General features: G+C 31.9%; 1 protein-coding gene across 1 annotated transcript; it reads right to left on the reverse strand.

The window, feature by feature from the left end:
* Positions 1–167: 167 nt before the first annotated feature.
* Positions 168–20,501, reverse strand: LOC147068590 (uncharacterized). Its single transcript, XM_085952799.1, has 8 exons — positions 20,444–20,501; positions 11,414–11,539; positions 9,433–9,588; positions 8,624–8,785; positions 6,522–6,674; positions 4,997–5,314; positions 1,626–3,143; positions 168–444 (listed from the first exon to the last, which is right to left on the reverse strand). Exons 1-8 carry the CDS (start codon positions 20,472–20,474, stop codon positions 368–370), a joined length of 2,541 nt encoding a protein of 846 aa, XP_085808925.1. The 5' UTR covers positions 20,475–20,501; the 3' UTR covers positions 168–367.
* Positions 20,502–26,637: the final 6,136 nt, after the last annotated feature.

Here is a 26,637-nt window from a genome sequence, read left to right on the forward strand (position 1 = left end):
TTTATTAAAAATCATTTTTATTTAATAATGTACCAAGAAGTTTATGGGGCTATTTCGTATATTGTTTATGTTTATGGTTACTATCACGCACAATTTTTACATCAGGCAACTCTCTGTCCTCCACTTCACTTATTACCTCCATGGATTTGAACAATAATACACAAGTTGGTGAATAATATTTTTATTTTAAAATTTACTTACACAGATATTAAAATTTGTACAAATCTATAGTAATATAACTTTAATAACTACAATGGTAACAATCAAATCATGAGTCAAGTGTACATAAAGGAAGTTGGTTTACAGCGATAAAAATATATTTATTAATTCAATATGGACCATTCTAACAAGGTACCAAGATTGTTTTTTAAAGTATCACACATGTTTTTGAATTCGTTTGGTCAGCTAGCTGAATAGAAGCATCAGCAGCATCGGTACTTCCTTCTGAAAAGATACATGAAGAAAAATATAATATTATGGCCTATTTAATTGAATTACCTAATTTGAATTGAAACTCACTGATTTCTTTTTGGAAAATCAATAAATTTCATGAATACACGTTTGATACAGCAAAAATTCTAAAATATAGTTGTCAATTTCTTATGTATAATGAATTTTTTCAATCCGGTGCACCATGTTTAGATGGAATTAATCAAAAGAATTGGATGCTGACAATGCTGTGTGTATAGAATACGCACTGTGGTGGTGAAATCTACAAATCCCAACACTAATCTAAGTGACATATTATTATGTTTATTTCTATTTTATTATTGTAATTACAATTATTTTGTTCATCGGCTCTACAATATAGTTAAATAAATACATATTTATATACAAATCGCACCGTGAGTGTAAAACCATAAACCATGTGCAATTTTGATTTTGAGATTTAAATAAGAAACAGTTTGAAATGTCAAGAACTCTATTCTTAATGTAGAAATGAAGAAATTGACAATAAATAATTTTCATTAAAGAAGACAGTTAATTTGGTTTTACAATATTATGAAGAAATCTTGACAAAATGAAAACTTTAAAATTTAAGCCCTCATATTTCTGAACTACGTCATTTGTGCTTACTATGGTTTTACACTCACATGCGATATATATATATTCTTTTCAACACTGAGTCGAACCTAGAGCCCCCAAAGAGAAGACAATGTCTTACGCACTGGACTAAGAGGGCCGGGTGTGAATCTTAGCCGCCTCACAAAGAGGTTTCGTAACAGACGTTTTTTAATGAGAAATTAATGTTAGCCACTTGCTCAAGAGATTAGGTCCAAATTTTGTCAGACCTGGGATTCGAACCCAAGAACCCCCGACATACCAAGTCGATACGTTACCGCTTGACCATTGTGACTGCGTAATGTAATAACAATTACCTATATTATATTTCACAAATATGTTTTTTAATTGATAGCTATAACAGTTTTCACCTCATTATCGATACTTTAGTTTACCATAGTCAAGATTATATTTTAATCTTTATGTTAGTGTTGACAATATTATGACAACTGAAATAGCTATAGACTAATAATAGAAATCAATATGATTATTATTACGTTATACTGTTGTAAAATGAGTTTCTACTGAGTAAATACTATCTATATTAATACTGTTTATTTTACCTTTAACGTCGACACTGGATAATACTCTCGTTTTTCCCATGCACGAGCCATGGAAAAATTTACTAATCTTTCCTTCGTTGTCAACGGTTTTGGATATCTTAGATTGAACAATATCTGTCTCATCGTCTATTAGTTCATTAATTATGGTTGAGGAGTCTTCAGACCTCAATATTGGGATTACTGCTTGCGTCTTCGATATTTTTGCCATTTGGGGGCTGGATTTATCTGAGTGACAGATGATGGTCTCATTTTCTGACTTTGGACTACCGGTGCTCGATTTGATTGATTTTTGACTACACTCACTTTTAGTGCTCATTATTGGACTGTGCTGTAAGCCTTCAGGTACACTGAGCAATGAGGGTTTCATCGGGGATCCAATACTTTCCAATCTTATATCATTTCTTATGGCATCAGTTTCCTGTTCCAAACATTCAACTATTGTACCAATATCTTTAACTTCTTCGGCTATTTTAGTCTCTATCGGTGTCACTATTTCGATTGCTTCAATAGTTAAATCATGTGCTATCATTGATAAATCATTCACGGTTTCATTACTTACATGCTCAATCACAGTTTTATGGTCTTGGATATTTTGAATTTCTTCATTGTTTTCCACGATGTCTATAACGGAAACCGGCATTATTGTGGTACAGTCTAAATCATTTATTTGTAAAATATGTGAGCCGCTCACATTCGGTTCCAAAGAGTTTATCGATTGTTTATCGGTGGTATCTACAGAAGCATCGTTCCCATTCAATTCTTCATAACAATTTTCTGTTAAAGCCAATACTTCAACATTTACAATTGACTCGATTTTTGCTTCATCGGTAATATCCATTTTTTCACTTTCCAATTCTTCGATATTGGCCAAATTGGTAGACAAAACACTGACCATTTTATATGGACTATCTGTTTCAATTTTTTCATCAAGAAGTTCTCTGGTAGTTTCTTCATCATTTTCAGCTGAATTTTCAGTTGGGTTTCCTTCACCATTTTGTTCGGTATCCTTTTCCAAGTTTTCATCACTTTCATCATTGTCGTCTTCATCTATTTCTATGGGCGATCTTTTAGAATTTTCTTTTACCGTTTCGTCTGTAATAACACTGGTTTCAGCATAGTTTATGTCGTGTTCTCCATTAATTCCGGGTAACTCTTCTGTACCATTTTCATGATGTCCGAGTGAAGATCCTGAATTCCGATTTAAAATGGACAACGGGACTTTTTGTAAGGGAGGTAGCTCTCCAAGTGTTAAGCTATGTATATGTTCTGGATTCTCTGGATTCTCTGGATCCAAATTGTTATTTTGAAAAGATGGATCCTTGGTGGCTGATAAGATAGTGTGACAACCTCCGCAAGCGACATTATCAATGATAAAACCTTCGAGTACTGTTACTAAAGTTGGTAGAAACTGATTATGATGCGAGTCAGTGTTCTCAATGTTATTGTTTCCAATGTCTTCTGAATCTAAGCATAGTTTCTGATGAGATGAGTCCCCACAGGTAAACATGTGTCCATCAGCTAAAAATCAATTAATTTCATGTTTATTAGTTTATGTAAATTAAGCCTGCGACCATTGGAGTCATCTATATACTCTGTCACAACAAATTGTGAAGAATTTGGCAAGATCGAATATAATTAAGTACTACTATCAACATTTATTATCATAAAAATTTAGATGGGATAAATTGAAAATATCTGAGTAATTAGGTAGGTACTAGGCACCTACTAATGTAAAATCAAGTTTATCAGGAGTAAAATATAGTACTTTGTTAGAGTTAGTCATTAGAATTTTATTCTCCTATTTGACATACAGTTTCCTGATTCGTACTGTACCATCCTATCCATGTAGTCATCTTAAATCTTGATGTTAATATTTTTTCATACTATCGACTGTGGGCATTTGATGGAAATTGAATTTTAATACAAATTAATCAGATTCAAATTTAGTTATATGAATTAAATTATTAATTTATTAAAAGTTAATTATTTAAATGATTTTTATGGAATAACACAAAACTCCCATCAAATTATAATTTATGTACCTAAGAGCCAGCGTATAGTATGTTCTAAAAGATCAGTTTCAGAAAAAAGGCAATAAGTATAAGATTTTTCAGCCGTGTGACGTTTCTGGACTATTTTTGATTTTAAGATATGTTGGGTCACTCTAGTGTGGTGTCGATGTGTAGGTAGAGGATGACGATAATGACGAAGTCTACGATGTAGCAGGGTGAGATTTATTAGCAGCGTATCGGTACAATAGTACATTATACATGATAGTTACTAGCTAAGTACTCTGATTCGAGTGACATTGAGATAAATTGTTCTTCGTTATTTATACAATAAAAGGTAGTACATTAACATTAAATTCTGTTACATAATCATATTAAACTAAATATAGAGTCAGCGTTTTAAATTGAGTGGCAAAAAGAAATATTATTTGTTATTACAGTGTTATAAAATACTATAAAAAATGATTATTCAGCTAATACACCGTAATGGTATAATGTGCTGTGATATGATGTAATAATACACCGTCTCTAATTTCGCCAGTCGACTTGCTGGTCTAGCTGAATTGTTTACTGGAAATGGATTCGCTGGGAATATATTACTGCAAAGTAATTTGATATTTTTATAAACAATAGATATTCGATCGCTTATTATTCTGCAGCTACAGATATAATGATTCTATTATGAATAAATAGACTCAAAGAGTAAATTGGCTCTGAAAGAAACAATACTCTAGGTGCCACACTGATTCTGAAGTACAGATTTAAAAGCTGTTTTATTTATATTATAATATTATATCAATGCTTTTCAAAAGTGAGTAGCTATTTTTGCATGGCTTTTGTGACCGGACTACTTCACGTCTTCAGTAAATTAATAGTACTTACCTACTTATACCTAGTGTTTTTTATTAATAAAAATATTTCATTCTTCAGGTGTAGCATAATACATCCCATGAGGATTTGCTGTTGGTAATTTTCTCAAATATTCCTATTTTAATACTATTATTATTAATTCAAAACCCAGTAAGGGACTTCTGAAAAAATGTTTAGAAAAAGGAAAACCATAAAACACATTTCAATGACTCCATTGCTATAATAATTATTATAAAATAATATTCTAATGGATTTAAGATTAAGTTATATACTATTCTATTTGAGTCGTTTTTTGCGACCCGCGTTTCGTCTTACGGCATCTTCAGGCACTAGTTTCAAAATGTTTTGTTCGATACCGTGTAATGAATTTGTAAATCAGCAAGGCGTAGTTGCTAGGTTTTTAAATGTTGATTTTTGAAAAAAATATGTAGGTATACAATGAGATTGTAAATTTGAGCTGTAGGTAGTGCAAATATAGAAAAAAACACTTACTTGTAACAAATGCTGTGTGCATCGAGCCGCATGCTACTTTGGCAATCTTGCAACCTGTGAAAAGTTTCTCTGTTATCTTCTTCGGACGAGTTTCATCCTCGATAGTCTTTGGAAGGCCTAGCTGTCCTCTAGCATTGGAACCAACAGCATAGACACTGCCACCCTCCACCACAAAGAAGGTGTGGTTTGCTCCGCTGGATGCATCAATTATGGGTCGCTCCAGTGACACTATTTCAGGTTCGAAAATCCTCATTAACACACTTGGCGTTCCAAGATATTGATTGTCATTTTCACCGCATGCGAATGCTTCTCCCGTGTCTGGAAAAAGAGGAAAAAATTAATCAAATAATTTATTAAATCAGACAGAATCAGGGATGGTTTCCAATCCTGGTGTCCTAATGAATTTGAATTTACATGCGCCTGTCAATTACCTACGTGGTCGCAGCCATACCCGTTTCCTCGTGTCAAGCCTATCAGGCACCATTAGCGAGGTGTGCTAGATTAGTAAATGTGCTCTCAAAAGACATAGACATTTTCAATGATGTACTTAGCATTTTGTTTTTGAAACTTTATTTGACTGTAAAAAAATTTATGTTTTTAATTATGGTACTTAAGTATGTTTTGATTTAATTCTTTTCTGTTATTATTATTATTATATCCTACATTCTCTTCTTCTCTCTTGTGAGGGTAATATTAAATTTGTTATAATGTAAATCTCACGTTGTGTACCTCTTGATTTAGATTTGTTATGTCCACAATGTTTTGTATTCTTAAATAAATAAATAAATAATTTTCAAACCATAATTGACAAAAAATAATACTAACTTAACCTATTTTTTTCACATTTACTAATCAGACAATGCGGACTACATTTTCCACACTATTTGTATGGGACGTCCACATACACCGCACAGCGACGCGTGTCCGGAAACTTGTACGTATGTAATTCGCTGTATCGCATTTCACCGTGAATTGTTGTATCGGAAATATATGGCCGTATATTAAAGACCGTCCAACCTCTTTTGGTCGTATAGTGCTGACATAAAATTCATGTCTAAATAAAACACGGTTCTTGTTGGTTTACACTTTACAGGAAGCCAGCAGCAAACAGATTTTGAAAATAGCCGATATACTGGATTATTTATTAGGTTAGGTTAGGTTAGGTTTTCATTCTTGAATTCATGAATTTTGCCAAAATCAGCTATGAAAATTGAATTAATGTTCATATTGAATCTAATAAAATTGGAGACCGTATAGTATATGGTCATCTTTTTCCGATAAGAGAGCTCATGGCAAACTGTGCCACGGTGAAATGTTTTACGTACAATTTACATCCCGCCTAATACCTCCTGCACCTTGCCGCGCGTATTGCCATATAATCCAGATAATCCGCACTTTGATTTTTGGTGGGATGCTCATCTACGAGTCGTTGCAACCTGCCGAACCCACAAGTGGTTATTATGTACGCGTGGCTTAATAACTAACTACTAACAAAACAATTAGAATCTTACATAATTTCACGTACCTGCGATAAATATTGAATTGTAGTATCCACACGCGATAACTTTGATACGATCTTCAAACGGGACAAATTGGAAGGTTGGAGATTTTTTCACCTTTTCGCCCAGGCCTAGCTGCCCATCACTATTTGAGCCACAGGCGTACGCTCTACCGCTGTCTGAAATAAAATAAAATATTGTTATCAAATACATATTATATTCATTATAATTTTATTAAAACCTATTCGGAATAAGGAAAATGGATATAATAACGTTCAGCATCGCACACAGAAAAGGGGTAAGGAATCGGCATTCTCATACAACTGAACGAAGAAAGACAACAATAGCGGACAACTTACGAGAAATAGCGACGCGATAAAAAAAAAATCAGGGCATCACGGAGGATTTACTTTGCTCATCATAACGTACGTGGAAAATTTTGCCGCAACTTAATTACCAGCCCGCCTCACCATACCAGCTTGCTTCACCATACTTTCATATAACCTGCCGCCCCTAGGTTTACATAATATGCATAGTTCAAACAAATTGAGATTTACGCGACAAACCGGTCAAATCATACAATAATGGAGTAGCGGGTATAAAACAATACTATGTAATACAATATATCAAGGTCCCAAAAACTTTTGCACAAAAATAACTAATTATAGCGCCTGTACACATGCATGGAAGTACTGTCGGCAATTGTGCTTATTTTAAACTGTCATGAAAATAACTGTATACACCAGGGCTCGAAATGGACAGGAACGCACCGGAGCGCCGTTCCGGTTCATAAGATCCCCAAAATTTTCGCTCCGTCTCGTGGAAAAATACTTTGACCATCTGCGCTAGATCGGCAATATAACAAAAGAATCTTACACACTCTTTTTATAAAATACGCATAAAATTAGATAATTGTGTTAATATTTTCGTAAAATTATCGAGCGCTCCGGTTCGTAATTTTTTCCATTTCGAGCGCTGGTATACACGTAAAAGTGCTGACTGATCTGACAGGTCCTATTGAAAATCGGAGCTCAAAATGAGTAGTTCGTTTTTTTTTTACCGGCATGTTCTCTATCGCTCTACTGCGCAGGCGCATTGACAATAATTTTACTTGCGCGCAATAAATCATCACAATTTGGAATCTTCCAATCTTGTTTGATTTATGCACGCAATCTTGCCAACTGCAGGATAATACATATTTCCCCATACATTTTCTTACTGTGCAGTGTACATCCATGCACGTGTAAACGGGGTATTATATTGTAATGCGTAGATTTTTGATTAATTCATAGTTTTAATAATTTTCATATTTATTTTAAAAAACATTGGTTTTTATCAAATCTTATTTAGGTATAGTCCCAATATTGAAGCTCGATTTGATATAAATAAAAAGGATTTCGAGCTATACACATTTATATATTTTTTTTATATAAATCGATGTTTTTTAAATAAATATAAAACGTATCAAAACTACGAATTAGTCAAAAATCTCCTCATTACAATAGAGAAAACTTAATAAACTAAATTTTAATATTAAATACATATGACCATAAAATAATATGTAAGTAATAATAAGATGGGATCTTAACCAATTCACATTCTATAACATTTTTTTTTTAAATTGTAAGATTATCTTTGACTTAAAATTAAAAAAAATATTATTCTTTTTAATGTTTTTAGATACATATTTATTAATTAATAAGTTTAAATTGTAAATTATCTAAAGAATGTTTCAAATTGCCAGCTAATGTATACGTAGATTTCGCCTTAATATTATATTAATTTATGTTTGTTAGAAACCCCTTTGTGAGGCGACGCAAATCCACATAGGATTGTAAAGCCAATTTAAAAAAATATATATTTTATGTGGTCGTTAAAATAAATGTTAAGTTATACAATAAGAAAATACAAGTTTTCTATATTATATGACATCAGATTATATACATTTTTCCCACTACAGATTATCTAGGCTAAGCTCGCAAAGATATTCCAAATTGGTCATTTTATACCTTCACACAGCACTCAAAGAAATAAATTAAAAATTACCTACCCACCTAGTTTTATATTTTAATTGTGTTTAATTCTAGTTTTGAAAAGAGAACATTTGGAAAAACAAAACTATAGTTACCAAAAAGAACAAGTGTATGTTCAGCTCCACACGTAATTTGAATAATATTGCTGTCTTCTTCACCCTCTATCTCCACGAATTGAGGCACCAGCTGCGGCTCTTGGCATCCAGTGCCAAGTTGGCCTTCAGAATTGTCTCCGCATGCGAATAATTGGTTGTTTTCTGAAAAATAGTGTGAATTTAACATAGGTATATAATAATATGAAGTATGTTCGCTTATTATAAGGTTGTAATAATCGTGTCATAATTATGTTCATAAGACGTATTATTATATTTTAAATTTAAAAAAAAATTGTAAGAGCAGCTTGCCACACCTATATGAAAACCAATGAAAATGTATTCAGAAGAAATATTAAGCGGTACTCAATATAAAATAAAACGAAATGCAGATCCTGTGGTTTACAATAGCATATCATTATAACCATGGCCACCACAAGGGGGGGGGGGGGGACTGACAGGGTTCTAGTCTGGCCCGGCGTGGCAGGTCGATCAGTTAAGTGAGAATGCCGAGTGCTGACAACTGAATACTTATGTCAAGTGGGTTTATATAAAAATCACTAAACACATCACACTGCCCTTTACCTTAGCGATATGTATAAGGGCCCCCCACACGTCCTGGCCTGGGGGCCCGCTTCAAGATGTGGGGGGTCCATGATTATAACTATCTACATCTTGTTAAAATTGACAATATAAGATATAAATTTAGGTCTAAAATTCAAATGAACTCAATTATGTGTAACGTAGGAAAGATAACTAAGGTTTAAAATTCCCTAATATGAAGAAATTTAATTATATTGATTAGTAGGTACCTGTTAATATGAAAGTATGTCCTCTTCCACATGCAATCTGCTTCGCTTTTCTTGGTTTCAGCCATTTGAGGCACGCTGGTCTCTCTACGGTGTTTGTGTGACCGAGTCCCAGTTGGCCATGGCTATTTGCTCCAAAACCAAACACTCTTCCATTCTCTATGAAATAAATAAACATATTGTGTTCTGAATATATTATACATCATGTACATCAGTCACCATTCCCCATCAGTTATGTTTTTATTGGCCTTTTCCTAAATCTAGGACACGCGCAATAATTTCACAACCATAACTGGCTAGTAGTAAAGTTGCTTTATTAATAACGATCAATATGCACTAGTATGTTTTTTTTATATGAATAGGTAGGTACCTAGGTATTTTTATTGTACATTTAAAAATATTTTTAAAACATTGGAAACCCCCTGATACCCACTGTATACTGTATTGTCAGTAGGTATGTGTAAATAATTCGTTGTTTTGATAAACAAAATAAAACACTATTTTTTTGGAATGTTAATAAATATTACTATACTTATACCTTTAGAGATTAGATGATAATAGAGGTTGTGATCGACAAATTGAGGCGTCTAATAAAAAAAACCGATAAGTCACAGATACGGTCAAAATCTGACGAAAACTACGTAAATATTCTGTGTCTAATTTGTCACAATATGTAATTGTCTATAACGTCTGAAACGCCCCAAAATAACATAGACAAAATTAAAAACCTAATGATTTACAAAAAACCGATTATTTAAATTGATATAAATAAATGTTGACACATCCAATATTATTTTATCCAATCATTTATTTAATTATATTTATTGCAAAAAGAGGTGAATCATCTAATGGAAATAAACATATTCTTTCAGGTTGAAAATAAAATACGATAGGAAAAAATAGCATAATTAAGGAATATTATAGCAATAAGCACAAAAACGTAATTTCCCACTAAAATATTGAATTGTGGACTCGGTTTTTGTTATTAGACGACTCAATTCGCAAGAAAACTTGGTTCTCGCATCTTTAGATTATATTGAAAATTTCTAGATTCTCATTTCTCGAGGTTCGCCACGAATATATTCAGTCTGTAAGATTTAATGAAGGTGAAATTAAAAGAACAAAAAACTCTCCACTTTGATTTTGGCCGGATTATTTTAAAACAAAATAAACATGGGAAATATTTCCCTCGTGTAAGATAAATTATTGAACCTGGGACCCACGACGTTATAGGCCGACGTTTAAGTCGCGCGGCCATCGTGACTCTCAAGTACACATGTTGTTTTTCAATCTGTGTATGAGTCAGAGTATGGACCTTATAGGTTGAGGAAGTGGCCAATATACTTTTCTCGTAAAAACAAAACCTGTTAATACAAACCTCCACTATGTGGAGGCACATAATATGATCTTAAGGATCGGACATGGTCAAAAAAAAGATAAATAGTCCTGCATCAGTCGGATTCCGACCAATATGCTTTACCAATTTGGCCACTTGCGCTCTACTTAATTACGACGAAATTAACTTACCATGCAACTGAAGTGCTTCCCAAATTTTGTTAATATTGACCACCAGCTTTTGTAATTTTTAATCATGGTACTAATAATAGGCGCCCAAATACACTCATATGCGGACGGATTTTTTAAATTGAGAAAACCTCCTGGACTATAAATATTATATATAATATAATAAATATTACTCGACAATTCTTGAGAATCTCAAAAAGTCAATAAACAATCTCGAATTCTCGAATCGAAAGAAATCGAGAAATCACAATTCACAAGCTCTAGATAATAATACGATTTATTCGATTTTTTTTTGCTGCAAAAATGTCAAATAGCTGATCCAAAAGTGGTGTTTATATATCACCCATTTTCCCAGCCCCAAAAACCAAATTTTATCACACATATGATAATAATAAATTATAAGCTAACATTAATTTCTAACTAAATATACATATATTAGTTATTGCAAAATATTACGTACGACAAATGACAGTTGTGTGTTCATCTCCACAAGCGATAAAGACAACAGGATCATTTTTGATAAAGAAATGACTCGGCTCGTTGTCAGCAAAATGAGATTTTCCAAACGTGAAAACGGCACCCGTTTCTGAAAAAAGAAATTACTGATTATTATTAAAATAGATGAATTCGACACAACTTTCCCTGTAAACCAAAACATTTTCATTTTAACAAAAAAAAAATATATAATATATTTTAGGGACTTATATACTAAGATAGTGTATAAAGTGTTTTTGCCACATGGTGAATTTTATATCATATCGAGGAATGTGTTCAATAAAATAGTTACAGTGTAAGGGAAATTCAGACGAAAATTGGGTTTAATTGTTTAGAATTTATTTATTATTGTCCTATCTATAACTATTTATCTACGAAGTTACAACGGTTATAACCATAGAGGTATTAAGTTTTAAACATGTCCGAAAACTTGTACGTATGCAGTATTACACTTCACTGTGAATTAATGTTGTATCGGAAATATATGGCCGTAAGTAGGTATATTAAAAGACCGTCCAACCTCTTTGGGTCGTTTAGTACTGACATACAATTCATGTCTAAATAAAACACGGTTCTTGTCGGTTTACACTTTACAAGAAGCCAGCAGCAAATTTTGAAAATGATGGTATATTCCATCTACGTGAGAATGAGTATAGGTGGACGTTATTTTATAAATTCTTAAAATAGGGTCTGCTTAACTCATCTGGTGTACTTCCTTGTACCTATATACTTCATATTTTTTGTATTTACACATTTATACTGTAGAATAACTTAATATTGCATAATTACAGTATTACACAATATTGTTTTTAATAATATTTCTTTGTTTCTAAATGTCATGTTGTGAACGTCTAAAACTTATAATTTGTAATGTCCACAATATGTTTAAAAAAAAAAAAATTAATTGAAAATTGAAATTGAAATTGATATACTGGATTATTTATTAGGTTAGGTTAGGTTTTCATTCTTGAATTCATGAATTTTGCCAAAATCAGCTATGAAAATTGAATTAATGTTCATATTGAATCTAATAAAATTGGAGACCGCACAGTATACGGTCATCTCTTTCCGATGAAAGCTCACGGCGAACTTGCCACGGTGAAATGTTTTACGTACAATTTACATGTAAGCGGTTTTTACATGGTGTTGGTGAAAAATAATATGTAATAATAGGTACCTACATATATCATACAAAACCAATAAAATTATTATTATATTTAGCTCTCCTGTAAAGTTGCAAATTGTGACTCCAACCCCCTTTGGCATATAAGGCATAACTAACTCGATTATATAATTAATTATTCAAATATATTTAGTCGCCTTCGAACCATTGGTCAACTTTATATAAAAAAAATTATGTCCGATCCCAAGAGGATCACGTTATTGTCCTCCAAAGAGTGGAGGTTGTATGGTATCTGCATACCTACTGCTAGATTGATAGATTATTTTATTTATTTATAAACATGCACATATGAAACGTGTGTATATTATGTACATTCGTTTGGTTAAAATAGATAATAATGTACTTAGTTAAATTATTGAACAGCGTTCGTCAGTCAAGACTAGTTTAGGCATAGCCAGCGGCGATTTTCTTTGACGCAAATGACGCAATCGATTCGTCAGAAGATTTAAATGTGGGCCTCGAAACAGGTCTTCAAACAATTATTAAATAATACCAAAATCTTAAAAAGATGCGCATTTCTCAGTAGTATGTAAGTATACGATATTACTGGAAACATAAAAAAATAACTAACATCAAAAGGACCCATATAACCACACATATCATTATTTAAACATAAAAAAGAAACAATACTTAATATTATTATGTGTCATCTTTGTTATCTTCTAATATATAAAAATTAATATTTGTGTGTTTGTTTGTTCGTATTTAATGCGCAGCCATACCGTTCATCCGATTGCGATAAAACTTTGTAAACTTATTGCTTGCACTTGCGGGAAGAGTATAGGCTATACTAATATATAAAAATGAATGTCTGTATGTCTGTCTGTCTGTGTATCTGTCCCGTATGCGTTCCTATACCATTCATCCGATTGCAATGAAATTTTGGTAAGTGGTTGCATGCACACCCATGAAGGTTTCTGAATTAGAAAAATCATCATCTTCTTCTTCTTCTTCATTATATTTTCTTTTATACGTATGGTTCCTATACCATTCATCCGATTGCAATGAAATTTTGGTAAGTGGTTGCATGCACACCCATGAAGGTTTCTGAATTAGAAAAATTATCATCTTCTTCTTCTTCTTCATTCTATCTTCTTTTATTTGTATGGTCCCTATACCATTCATCCGATTGCAATGAAACCTTCGTCAGTTGTTGTGGTAACACCCGCAATGGTTTTTGAATTAGTACAACCATCTTCTTCTTCTTCTTCTATTCTATATTCTTCTATTCGTATGCGTTCCTATTCCATTCATCCGATTGCAATAAAATTTTCGTCAGTAATTGTGCCAACACCCGCGAAGGTTTCTGAATTAGTACAACCATCTTCTTCTTCTATTCTACCTTCTATTCGTATGCGTTCCTTTACCATTCATCCGATTGCAATGAAATTTTGATCAAGTGTTGTGCTCACGCCGCAAAGGTTTCTGAATTGTTACAACTATTTTCTTTTTCTTCTGTTTGTATGCGTTCTTATACCATTCATCCGATGCGATGGAATTTTGAACAGTTGTTGTGAGCACGCCCGCGAAGAGTTCTGAATTAGTACAACCATCTTCTACTTCTTCTATTCGTATGCGTTCCTATACCATTCATCCGATTACAATGAAAATTTGATTAAGTGTTGTGTTCACGCCCGCAAAGGTTTCTGAATTGATACAACCATTTTCATCTTCTTTTTCTTCTATTCTATCTTCTTCTATTCGTATGCGTTCTTATACCATTCATCCAATTGCGATGAAATTTTGACCAGTTGTTGTGCGCAAGCCCGCGAAGGTTTCTAAATTAGTACAACCGTCTTCTTCTTCTTCTATTTGTATACGTTCCTATACCATTGATCCGATTGCAATGAAACTTTGGTGAGTTGTCGTGCGCACGCCTGCGAAGGTTTCTGAATTAGTACAACCATCATCTTCTTCTTCTATTCGAATGCCTACCTAAACCATTCATCCGATTGCAATGAAACTTTAGTGAGTTGTCGTGCGCATGCCCACGAAGATTTCTGAATTAGAAAATCATCTTCTACTTCTATTCGTATGCGTTCCTATACCATTCATCGGATTGCAATGACATTTTGATCAAGTGTTGTGCCCTTGCCTGCAAAGGTTTCTGAATTAGTACAATCATCTTTTTCTTCTCCTATTTGTATGCATTCTTATGCCATTCATCCGATTGTGATGAAATTTTGACCAGTTGTTGTGCACACGCCCGCAAAGGTTTCTGAATTAGTACAACCATCTTTTTCTTCTTCTATTTGTATGCGTTCTTATGCCATTCATCCGATTGTGATGAAATTTTGACCAGTTGTTGTGCGCACGCCCGCGAAGGTTTTTGAATTAGTACAACCATCTTCTTCTTCTTCTATTCGTATGCGTTCCTATACCATTAATCCGATTGCAATGAAACTTTGGTGAGTTGTCATGCGCATGCCCACGAAGATTTCTGAATTAGAAAATCATCTTCTTCTACTATTCGTATGCGTTCCTATACCATTCATCCGATTGCGATGAAACTTTTGTCAGTTGTGTGCGCACACCTACGAAGGTTTCTAAATTATTATTATATAACATACAAAGTTTGTAGTTTGTTTGTCCCATCCAATTTTGATTTTTTTTTTTACTACATATTAATAACATTAATAACGTTTTCATATTTTGGATTCGATTTTAATTTAGTGTTCTTATGTTTGACCTTTACTCCTATTAGAATTATTTTCATATTGCCATATTGTATTACACAGATATTTTAATATTAAAAAAAATAATAACCTCTTATTATTTTTCAAATATCTAAGATAAATATAACCACGAAGCGACCCTGTGCGAAGCCGGGTACTTCAGCTAGTCTTTAATAAAAATTACATTTAGTTAATGTTAAAGTATAAGATTCTAGGAAAGAGATACATTGATATATTGTGTACTAATTTTTGTTATGGTTTTTATTTTATCGTATGGTGGGTTGTCTCAAAATCGTTCAGTGCGTCGGGCCTCCTCGTCACTAAACTGGGTATAGCATAATAATTATTATCATGAGTGTGGAGAATTTACTATAATTAAAAAATACTAAACAAATAGGTACCTATTAAAAGTATGAACTTTGTGCTGATATTTCTATGAACTACATATTATTATCGTATATTTCCGTCAAAAATAAATAATACTTACAGAAAATAATTAACAATTTTGGAAAACATTATAGAAAAAGTTTTCCTCTAATAAAAATATAAATGATGTATTTTCAATGACAAGTATCTTATATTCTTGAATCGTGTGTACCTACAATCAATGTTTAATAAAAAAAAACAATAACTAATTAATCTTAAACACTAGTATCAATTTTTAATAAAAAAACAATAACTAATTAATCTTAAAGACTAGTGTAAAACTATTAATGTAGAATCTCATTCCTTTAGAATCTTTAGAAAGTGTTCATAATACCTAATTTTAACTTATTACGTTATTCGAACACTTACTACTTCTAAGAATTTTAAAAATAACTATTGTATCATTTACTTTCATAGCTAGATTTTTCAAAATGATAATAATTGGTATATTCCGCTGAAAATTTTATTGTTTCCATAACAAATAAAATGGTATTTGCAGATACAATCAGTGTAAATAATATCACGGAGCATAATGGATGTGTACCTACGTCCTACTTATATGGATGATACGTACTTAACTTGACATTTATAATATTAATAATATTGAATTTGAAATTTCTATGATAAATGATTTCACAATGATACTTCCTCGTATGTTATATTATATTATAACTAAATACCATGTTATGGGAAAGTACCTACTAGAGATTCTTATATACTACATAATATAATATGATAGAATATTCGTATAATAGAACTGACTATAGATAAAATTTCTGTATTATTCGATTTCTTATTAAACAACAAACAGTCGAACATGGTTATTACGTGGAAGATGGGACCGACTGAATTTGCTCGTTATAAGCATTACTCGTAATATCGTGAAAACATTTTTCGCGCCACGTTCTATTTAAGCATAGAACATAAAAAAATATGAAAACCATCGTAAAAATCCAAAAACTACAAAATAAGTTTTTTATTGTAATGAACGCTGGTAGGTACATACCTACTGACTTGACAAAGCTTGGATTTTTTTACATACAATTTCAACCATATGCGTGGATACTTTTCAATGTTGTCGGCGAAAACACAAATTAGGTAGCTACTTAGACACTTAACAAGTGTAATAAACGTAATCCGAATTTCATTGCTTAGGGTCGAAAATGTTTTTAAACGATCGACACATTGACAGTTTTAAGAAAATTTTTGACGATATTTTTGCTCGGTATATCCGATAAGTAGCTCGTTATAAAAGTGAATAAATGTATGGAGAAAATTATAAACTAATATGTCAACTGTCATTTACCTCCATTTTCGAAGTGACTAGCAAGCTGTCATTTTTATTTTGTTGTCTGGTTTTTCGTCTGGATTTTAGGACTTGGAGGTGAACAAATAACACACCGGAATTGTTTTGGAAACGGCAAGGTATATTTACGTTAATATTATATAATAGTTACATTTTTAATAATTTATTTTACGGAGGACGAAATGTACGTGTTTGCGATTTGGCTGTTGCAGCGTTCTTCCCGTCATCTTGTGTTTCGCTTTCAACGAGAGCCGTTGTCGAAAAACGGCGACATATTTTTCAACGGTCATAATCTACGGCATTGCCGGCTCGGCTCTATTATTATTTATTTTCGTAATCAGCGCTTTACTATTTGTTGGATTTGATACCGAATCGGGCCTCTCCAGATACACAGAGACATCCCCAAATGGGGACCATACGGGGGTGTAACACAACGAATTACATCCAAGACCTCGCTATTTCCGTGATCGTAATAACCGAGTTCGACTGTAGTTATTTTCAAATGTCAATTAATTAATATATTTAAATAATATTTATAAATATAATATTACTACGTTTTTAAGTTGATTGGTTATGATAAACTCGTATTATGAAGTATGTTTGAAAAAGCTCGTAAAAGCTCTGTTTGAAATTTCTTATGCAGACAGACAGGTGACAACTGGATTAGAGGATTAGGAGAAATGATTAAATTAAGATTACTGACCAGTAAATAACAATATTGTGAAGATTTTTTTATATTGCATTTTAAAATATCATAATTTATTATGTATGCCTGATAAGGGAATGGGACGACTGGACTCCGGACAACTGTCGTAGACACGTATACAGAACGTAGACGTGGTATTTTAATCAGTTTCTATCTACTACTTAGTAGTTTTAATTCATTTTACTCCTTTATTGCGGATTGAGAATTACCATGCCTAAGGCTTTATATAAAATAAAAAACTCTTTTTTCGTTGGAACTTAAACATATGCACGATTAAATCATTATTTACGTCTGCATATTTACATTCTCACCAACTATTAAATCATTTAAATATAAATAATAATATTAAATACCTATAAGTACATAACATCTATTTTTTTTTACGAATACCGTGGCGTCCAGTTGTCCCGGTGCCAAATCATCCTAGACCCCCTGATAATGCTTACGGGAGGATTTCAACTTTATTAAAACATAATTGAAGTTACTTAATCATATTTAATTTTATTGAATAAATTCAGAAATACTATTTATGTTATTGACGGTGAATTTGTGCGCCTTAGCAATTATTTATTTGATACCCACTCATTATTGACTTAGGTATGTAGGTTTGACAATATACAATAGGGTTAGTCGAAATGAATAACTATTAAAGGCGTGTCCATAGAGAGATTGTATTATATTGTAATCATAAGATATATTTTGAAAGTGTGTAATTAAAAAAGAATGAGTAATATCTTTTTTAAAACTGAATATAAAAGTTTATCCGATATTTAATTAGTTAACCTTTGTTACTGGCAATAAAATTATATCAGTTTATTAAATTAATCATTGCAGTTGTTATACGAAGCATATGGTCCACCATACTATGGGGTATATTTATAATAGTATAATGACACACGCTTACGAGGGTCAGTTATCAGCCGTTTGCTTAAATCCTTGGACCCATGCCCTGGTTTCAAATACTCATTTTAATATTATGAATAAACAAGATGTGAATTTTCCGTAGCCAATCAGTATTCAGATCACAAAAGCTACTCACATACATCTACTTCATTGTGAGCGGTCAAAATGATAAGAAAAATTAATAAAAAAAATACAGATAATATGCTAGGTATATAGAAAATATAGAATACGTATTATTAAGCTTCAAAGCAAATTGGCTACAATTATTATACCAAGCAACAAATTAATTACAATCGTATTATTTAACCGAATGTTACCTTCATAAATTATTATATAGGTGTTAAGATTGAAATAATATGTAAATCTTTTAAAATCATAATAATTCATAACTACACCTATTTATATGCAGTCCCTTTTTTAAAACAAAAAGCATGTATTACCATAAGATTATTTTTAGACTTAAAAAGTTAAATATTAAATCTATAGATGGATGCAAAAAATAAGTAGAAAATAAAAACTTCAATATAAACTTATGAATATTAACGTTTTGAAATAAATAGTTAGGTGGGATGTATAGCATATAACCCGCGTATGATATATGGGATAATTCTCCTATAATATGTATATTATATTTTCCACGTATTTAGATAATTTTGTAATAATTGATAAAACTATAGTCATACGCTGATAGATGTCCCCTAAATTAATGTCAAAAAAAAATAATAAGCAATCATAACCAAATATTAATTGGTGACTACATTAAAAAATAATAATGTGAAAATGCTTTTTTTACAATTTAATGGAACTGTTTATCATAAAGAATTTATACATATTTATTAATAGCTGCAGTATTATTATCTTCTTTTCTCTATACATTGTATGTTGAATAACGAAATAACGAAAGTTTTTTTGAGTATTGAGAGAAATGCATTGTCTTTGAAGGATGTTATCAATAATCTCGATTACGATTCCAGAAGTGTAACACAACGTAAAAAAAAGTATTCAATAGTAAAGAAGACTTCAAAACAGTTTTGAAAGATAGGAAATGAGAATATTAAAAAATAATTAGTAAGTACTTGCTATTACTATTGACTTGAATTAAAAAAATGAAATTAAGGTTTTCGTGCCATTTTAAATAGGTAGGTAAAATTAGTTGAAAAAGGTTTTTTTAATATTAGGTGTTGCAAAAGGGCCCTCCGAATATTTAAATCCGCCCCTAATCTTAGGACATATTCAAATAAAATATTACTAGGCACATATTACAATACCGAGTAGATACGATATAATAAAATCTTCATTGTTATGCAAAACCAAAATGCACCTACAAAAGAAACTACGAGTAGTATGTAATGAAAAAAGAAATGTGCGTATATTTTAAATAAATTGCAATGATACGTGTGTAGTCCTTGTTGCCATGGCACTGATTTTCCGTTTAACTGTTATTGTAAAACACTATCCATTCGACACTGGATACACTGTATTAGAAATAAATAAACATCCGTAAAACTTTTAAACACAATACCGATGTTGTAAAGTCGAAAATAATGTGTATAGATTCAGTTATTTCATGCTAATCGATTTGAAATTGCTAATTTGTCTCCATTTACATCATTTTAAATTCTTCGTAAACATTTGACGTATTGAACACGGAACGCCGGAAAAGCGATCGGGCCTTTACTAATAATGATTGATCTTTTCAGATCGATATTTGTTGGAATGTAAATATACGACATTATTTGGTTATTAATTGTGATTTGTGATGCCTTGATTGTTACTTTTTATGATTTGCAACAAACCTGGAATATCTAATTCCGAGGCGAGCGACATTGCTGCTGCACATGGGACGGTCAGGCTGTTACTGAAAGTTGAAACTAACCAGTTCAATGAATAATAAGTACTGGTCAGTTGGGGGCAGAACTAGCGATAGGGGTGGCAACATTTTCAGCGAATTTTCCAGATCATTAAGACTCGTGGAACTATGTCTGACAATAGAAAGTTTGCGCGAGAATATCTAGCATGGTTATTTATGAACCTACTGCACTATTAACGAGGTCCACTATAGTCAGGTCGTGACACGAAATTGTATAGTTCGATGGTACCTAGTGCTTAGTAGATAGTACAGACTAAACTTTATCAGTCATACGTATTTGTTTTCATTGAACTAAGACTACAATTTACAGATGGTATTGGTTAGTTTTACGAAAACCAAGCCATAATAGATATTAGTCAAAAAATACTCATCTATCCATAAAATATTTAAAATTATATCATTAAATCATATATAATTTTGGAAATTTAATAGATAGAATAATATTTTTAACTACTATGGTTTGGTTTAGGCAGGGTTTAATAAATTATAAAAACTAACCAACAACATTTCTTGTTGTAATTCAATTATGTAATTCAAGGAAAATATATAAGTATGGTATAAGCTGGATCGATGAAATGATAAAGTTCTGCGGAAGTACGTGGCAACGCAATGCACAGGACCGAGAGAAGTGGAAGCAACTTGAAGAGGCCTTCATCCAGCAGTGGATAGATTCAGGCTGATGATGATGATGATATAAGTATGAATGAAAATTTGTGCACTATTTTGTCGAATCGCCCATAACATGCCAAAACTATTATGACTTGGTTTAGGCAAAGTTTAATTGATTTTTAAAAACTAACCAACACCATCTGTAAATTGTAGTCTAATTCAATAAAAACAAATACGAATGACTGACAAAGTTTAATGTACACTATTTATGTCGGATTCAGCCTATCTCCACCCTTCGCCACTGAGTGCTAGTTATTGCTCATACTGTTGAATGCAACATGGCAAACTGTTTGTAGAAAATGATGATTTTTGCATATTGAAATAAATGGTAATAATTTTATATTCGAAAATCTGCGTTTATTGCGAAAAGGTTACCGCATTGTTTTCAAAGATAATCAATAACTAGCACTACCTACCATCGTAATTCACAATTCAGTGTTATGGCCTGAATATAGTCGGCCTTGATTATCAATAATGGTTTCATTCACAGATCAAACGGCATGACTTAATAATACAATTTGTTAGTAAACATTCAACTTTAATAATGATAATTTAAATTTACATTATAATAATATTATATCGATTGATGTTGTTCTGAGAGACTTCTTTTTTTCTAGGGCTACAGCTCATGGAATCAAAAAAATTCGGCTATCTCGAATAATATAATATTTTTGTTCAGATAGGTAAAGGGTCAAGTGGGAACCCTGGAAAATCTGTATGTTTTATTTGTGCGAGTGTATTGATAATAGATTACGATTATTTATGTATGCGTGTCCATGTATGGGTGTGTGTAAATAAAGAGGAAAGGGTTTGGGGGTAGGTTTTATTATTGTGTGCGTATTAATTTATTTTTATTCAATAGGTACTAGTAATAATAATTTATAAAAATAAATTACATACTTGAAATAAGTTTTGGCCGATAATTTACGTGGGCATTTTACTGCACAACATTAAAATGCCGATAATAATAGCCTTATAATGTAATAAAAAGAAAATTGCTCGAATATTGATTTTCTATTCTTATTTTTAAAATCTTGATCCATACTGTATACAAAGTTCATATTATGCAAAATAATTAAATTTATTGGTTTAAGTACATACTAAAAGCTATATTTTATATAATATTATATTAATATTTGGATATTATCAATAAGTGAAAAAAATATTAAAATGATATTTTTGAAAATTATTTTCGTAATTGTATTTCAATATATTAGGTACCTATATTTTTTCCGTATTCTATACATACGATGTATTTTTACAACGTTTTTATTAGGTCGTATTCTTGTTTGTCCGGTGGTTGTTTATCCAGTAAAAATCTTGCAATCGATTTTTAACTTACTTCCCGACTAGCTAGACATTTGAAACTTTTAGAATATATCAGAACACGATGCCAATGCATTCTTTTAATACTTTTAGCCATCTTTAAGTATAATTGAATTCATTTTCAGTTAATTCTGTTTTGTATGAAAAGTTATTTCAGAAGAAATCCGTAAAAAATAAAACACTATTATTGGTTGCTAGGGGGTCTGGGGTCCTAGCAACTAAATTTTAATATATACGTGCGTTACTATGGAAATCAATATGAAATGTCAAAATGACATTTCAGTATTTCTATCAAGTACACATTTTTTTGATCGTTTAAACTAGTCAAGTCAAGTTTATATGATTCAACAGAAAATTTAAAAACGTTGTATATAAAAAGTTCTTTTTATCTTGTAATTATTATATGATCACTTCAATGCAAAATCATTTGATTGGAATGTATTTAACTTGCAAAGTGAAAAAAAACGTATCAATTGGAAACTTTACAGGAGAGCAGTTTGAAGTATTTTTTTTATTGGTTTTATTGCGTATTGTTAGTCAAATATCCTACTTTATGATTTGTTAGGGAATATCTCTTGTTGACATATTTCTGGGACACTGAAAAGGAACTAGTCAATTTTAACTACATAAATAACTATATTTGTCACCAAAATATTCGCTATGCTCTTTTGTCTTAGCAGAATGTCTGATGACGAACATATAGGAACTAAATAATGGTTACTATGATTTTCAGTTAAAAATATACATATAAAAAGGGTATTTAATGATTTAGTTTGTTATAATCAGCTCATGCCCCCCACATCCTAAAACGGACCCCCAGGACAGGATGTTTGGCGCCCCTCCCCCTACCTATCATTAAGGTTAAGGGCAGTGTGATTTTCTACAGTAGTGTTTCCCAAATTCAATGGTATTCCGTGTATTTTAGCGATTTTCTATTTTTTTAAATAAATCTCCTTGAATTATTGATTTGCCGGCACTCGCCATCGTATTATTATGAACCAACTTATTAATAATTATAATATAAAATTATACATGTGAATTATCATTTAGTTATATCAGTGACGTACCTAGATAAAATGCCGCCCCTAGGCAGCACCAAAAAGCCGCCTCATTTTTATACAGTATTATTATCATCCTTTCATGAGTCCAATATCTTATAAATGTGTTGTATGGATACATTACTAATAAAATATCAGACTAATTATTCGAAAATCTGCACGTGTCGTTTTTGGTCACCAAGTACGTCGAAGGGCAACGGAAGTAAACTATATATCGCGAACCCGATAAAACCAGTGAGCTGATTTTTTTAATGGAAAGATATTTTCGTGATTACTAAGTTTAAGTAGCTATTTCTATAATATATTCCAAATAATTGTCCTCAATTTGCCGCCCTTCGAGTAACTGCCGCCCCCAAGCGACGCTCAATCTGCCTACCCCCACGGGACGTCACTGAGTTATATCAATCATCATACCATTCTAAATTGCATTATACAGCTACATAGTTTAAAATGTTAATATCTAATAAGTGAAACAGAGCCGATTGCGACTTTTTTTACTAATATACTCGTAACAAAATTCTGGTATGTGTTTATCTCACAATTAGTCGACCCGCCAACCCCTTGTGGGGGCCATGAATCAGCTAATGTATTCCAATTCACTCATCACGAGTAGCGTGCGTTATTGTATCAGCTTTCAGTTATGATTATTCAAGATTGAATCCAAAACCTGTGATTTTCAGGTTAATAATCAATTTTTGTCTGATATTATGAGTTTCAAAAATAGTTTGAAAGTATTTTTTTCATTTTACCTTTGGGTGAAATACGTAATTCAACACTAAATAGTATCAACCACGGCATCCGAAATACAATATGTTCAAGCCGCGACATTTGATCTTTTAGAATCGATGTCCCTCCGAATCTTAGGGATACACTGATTCTACCGCGTTACATACAATCGAGTACACGAGGTGACGCATCAGTCCTATAATAATATGAGGTGCTCTAAGTAGGTGCAGATATATTTATCGTGTTTTTATTTATGTGCATTTGCACCTAAATACATAACAAAATAAACTACTGATATTATATGTCTCATGAGTCATCACTGTCGTCCTCAATAATAATTGTTTTTATTAAAGGGGTGCCATTTATAAGTTTTATTTTATTTTTATCGTGAGGGCCCTTAAAATCAGTCAGTGCGTCGGGTATCCACGTCAATAATCTCACCATCGCATATAAAACAGCGAAACATTCAGCATTTGAGAACACTACAATAAATGGTTCGTTTCAACTTAAATTTATTTTTGTGTTGACACACCTTACAACCTACACCAGAAACAATAGCCGAAAACGCAATTAATTCAATAGACATATTATTAAATTTAAGAGCATATATTTATCATAATTTTGATGCCAGCCTATAAGTCCATTGAACTTCTAAGTGTGTCATGCAAATTCTGAAACTTTCCAGGTTGCTTTTATAGCTGCGCATGCGTTATTATACAGCCATATTTTTACATTCGTATGAATATACTTGACCACCCCATTGTCTGACCCTAGGGTTGAAGTCTTGAGTAATGTGACTGTGGCATTTAAAGGGTACGATTTATAAATAAATAACACTCATAAAAATATTACACTTGGCAAGTATTACAATATTTTATGTGCGTTTTGAATTATGTTCTTTTTAAGTGAATATATTTAATAACTTAATTATATTCATAGTTTGCGTGGTATATTAATATTGTGATAGACGAGTTTTGTATATTTTTCTGTTCGCAATATATTGTAGTATGTACGATTGTTGTTATGTTATGTTTGATGGACTCAAAAAGATTCAAACCATTGTTTTAGACTTTATAGTAAATTCAATTAAAAAAATATATCTTTCACTGCTTTCAAAATGCTACATGTATTTTATCATGGGAATTAGGTATCTATTGAAACAATAAATTAGGTTCCAAATCTTTTCAAGGTAAAATGCGAACTTGTGATCAGCTAGATACACTAATAAATATAGAAGGATTATAAATCATAATATATTATTTGGAGTAGCGGAGATTTTCTTTGACGCAGATAACGCAATCCATTCGTCAGAAGACTTAAAAGGGGGCCTCGAAAGAGTCCAAACCAGTCATATTAAAAATATTGAATATACATAATTTGAAAATATCTCATGCATATAGACACTAGAAAAAAATCGTTTTTGCTGAAAAAAAATACGTCGACCGACGGGACTTGAACCTGTATCTGCTGGATTCGAGCCAGTATGTTTTACCATTAAACTACGGGCACCATATTCGCGCGGCATTCTGACATCTTGTGTCTTGTTCGTTGAATAAAAAAAATAGTTTATTAAAAAAAATATAGCAACATCTTAAAAAGGCGCGTATTTTTTACAAACCCAGTATCGATCTACTTATAACATATTACTCAAGACATAACAATATTATATAGGTCTTCTTTCTTGTGAGGGTAATATTTTAAACGTATATTGTAATCGTCTTGAATTTAGATTTATTATGTCCACAAGTTTTGTTTTCTTTCTTCTTTTCTAATGTTATGTCAGTCAAGTAGGGGGTTTTAGAGATTTGACAAACGGTTCTGCCAACCAAAGAAGGTTGGGAATCGCTCTTCTGAAGAATGGAGATGTTTATAGTGTAGGTACATATGGATGTATTATGGTTTAGGTTTAGGGCTCGAAATGGACCGGAACGCACCGGGGCGCCGTTCCGGTTCATAAAAACCACAAAATTATCGCTCCGTCTCGTGGAAATATTATTTTGACCGGCTTAGCTAGATATTTCATATAATAAAAAAATAACACATTTAGTTTTATAAATCACATTTACAATCAATGTAGTATTATATTATAATATAGTTGATATTTTCGTAAAATTATCAAGCGCTTCGGTTCGTAAAAAATTCCATTTCGAGCGCTGGTACTATAGGTTACAAGACTATATACATATTCTATTATATATTCTATAGTGATAAAGTGGTCACCCCATACGCATTATACTTTGGTTTACTTTCCCTATTGTGTTCTAGATTAGAGAGTACTTATAAGTCGAATTTACTTCCGACTCGACGTGACCACGTAGCTACCTACCAACTCGACGCTAAG

The sequence above is a fragment of the Rhyacophila brunnea genome, unplaced genomic scaffold (assembly GCF_057557595.1).
Source record: "Rhyacophila brunnea isolate RB1 unplaced genomic scaffold, BYU_Rbru_1.0 scaffold_3, whole genome shotgun sequence".
Taxonomy (NCBI): domain Eukaryota; kingdom Metazoa; phylum Arthropoda; class Insecta; order Trichoptera; family Rhyacophilidae; genus Rhyacophila; species Rhyacophila brunnea.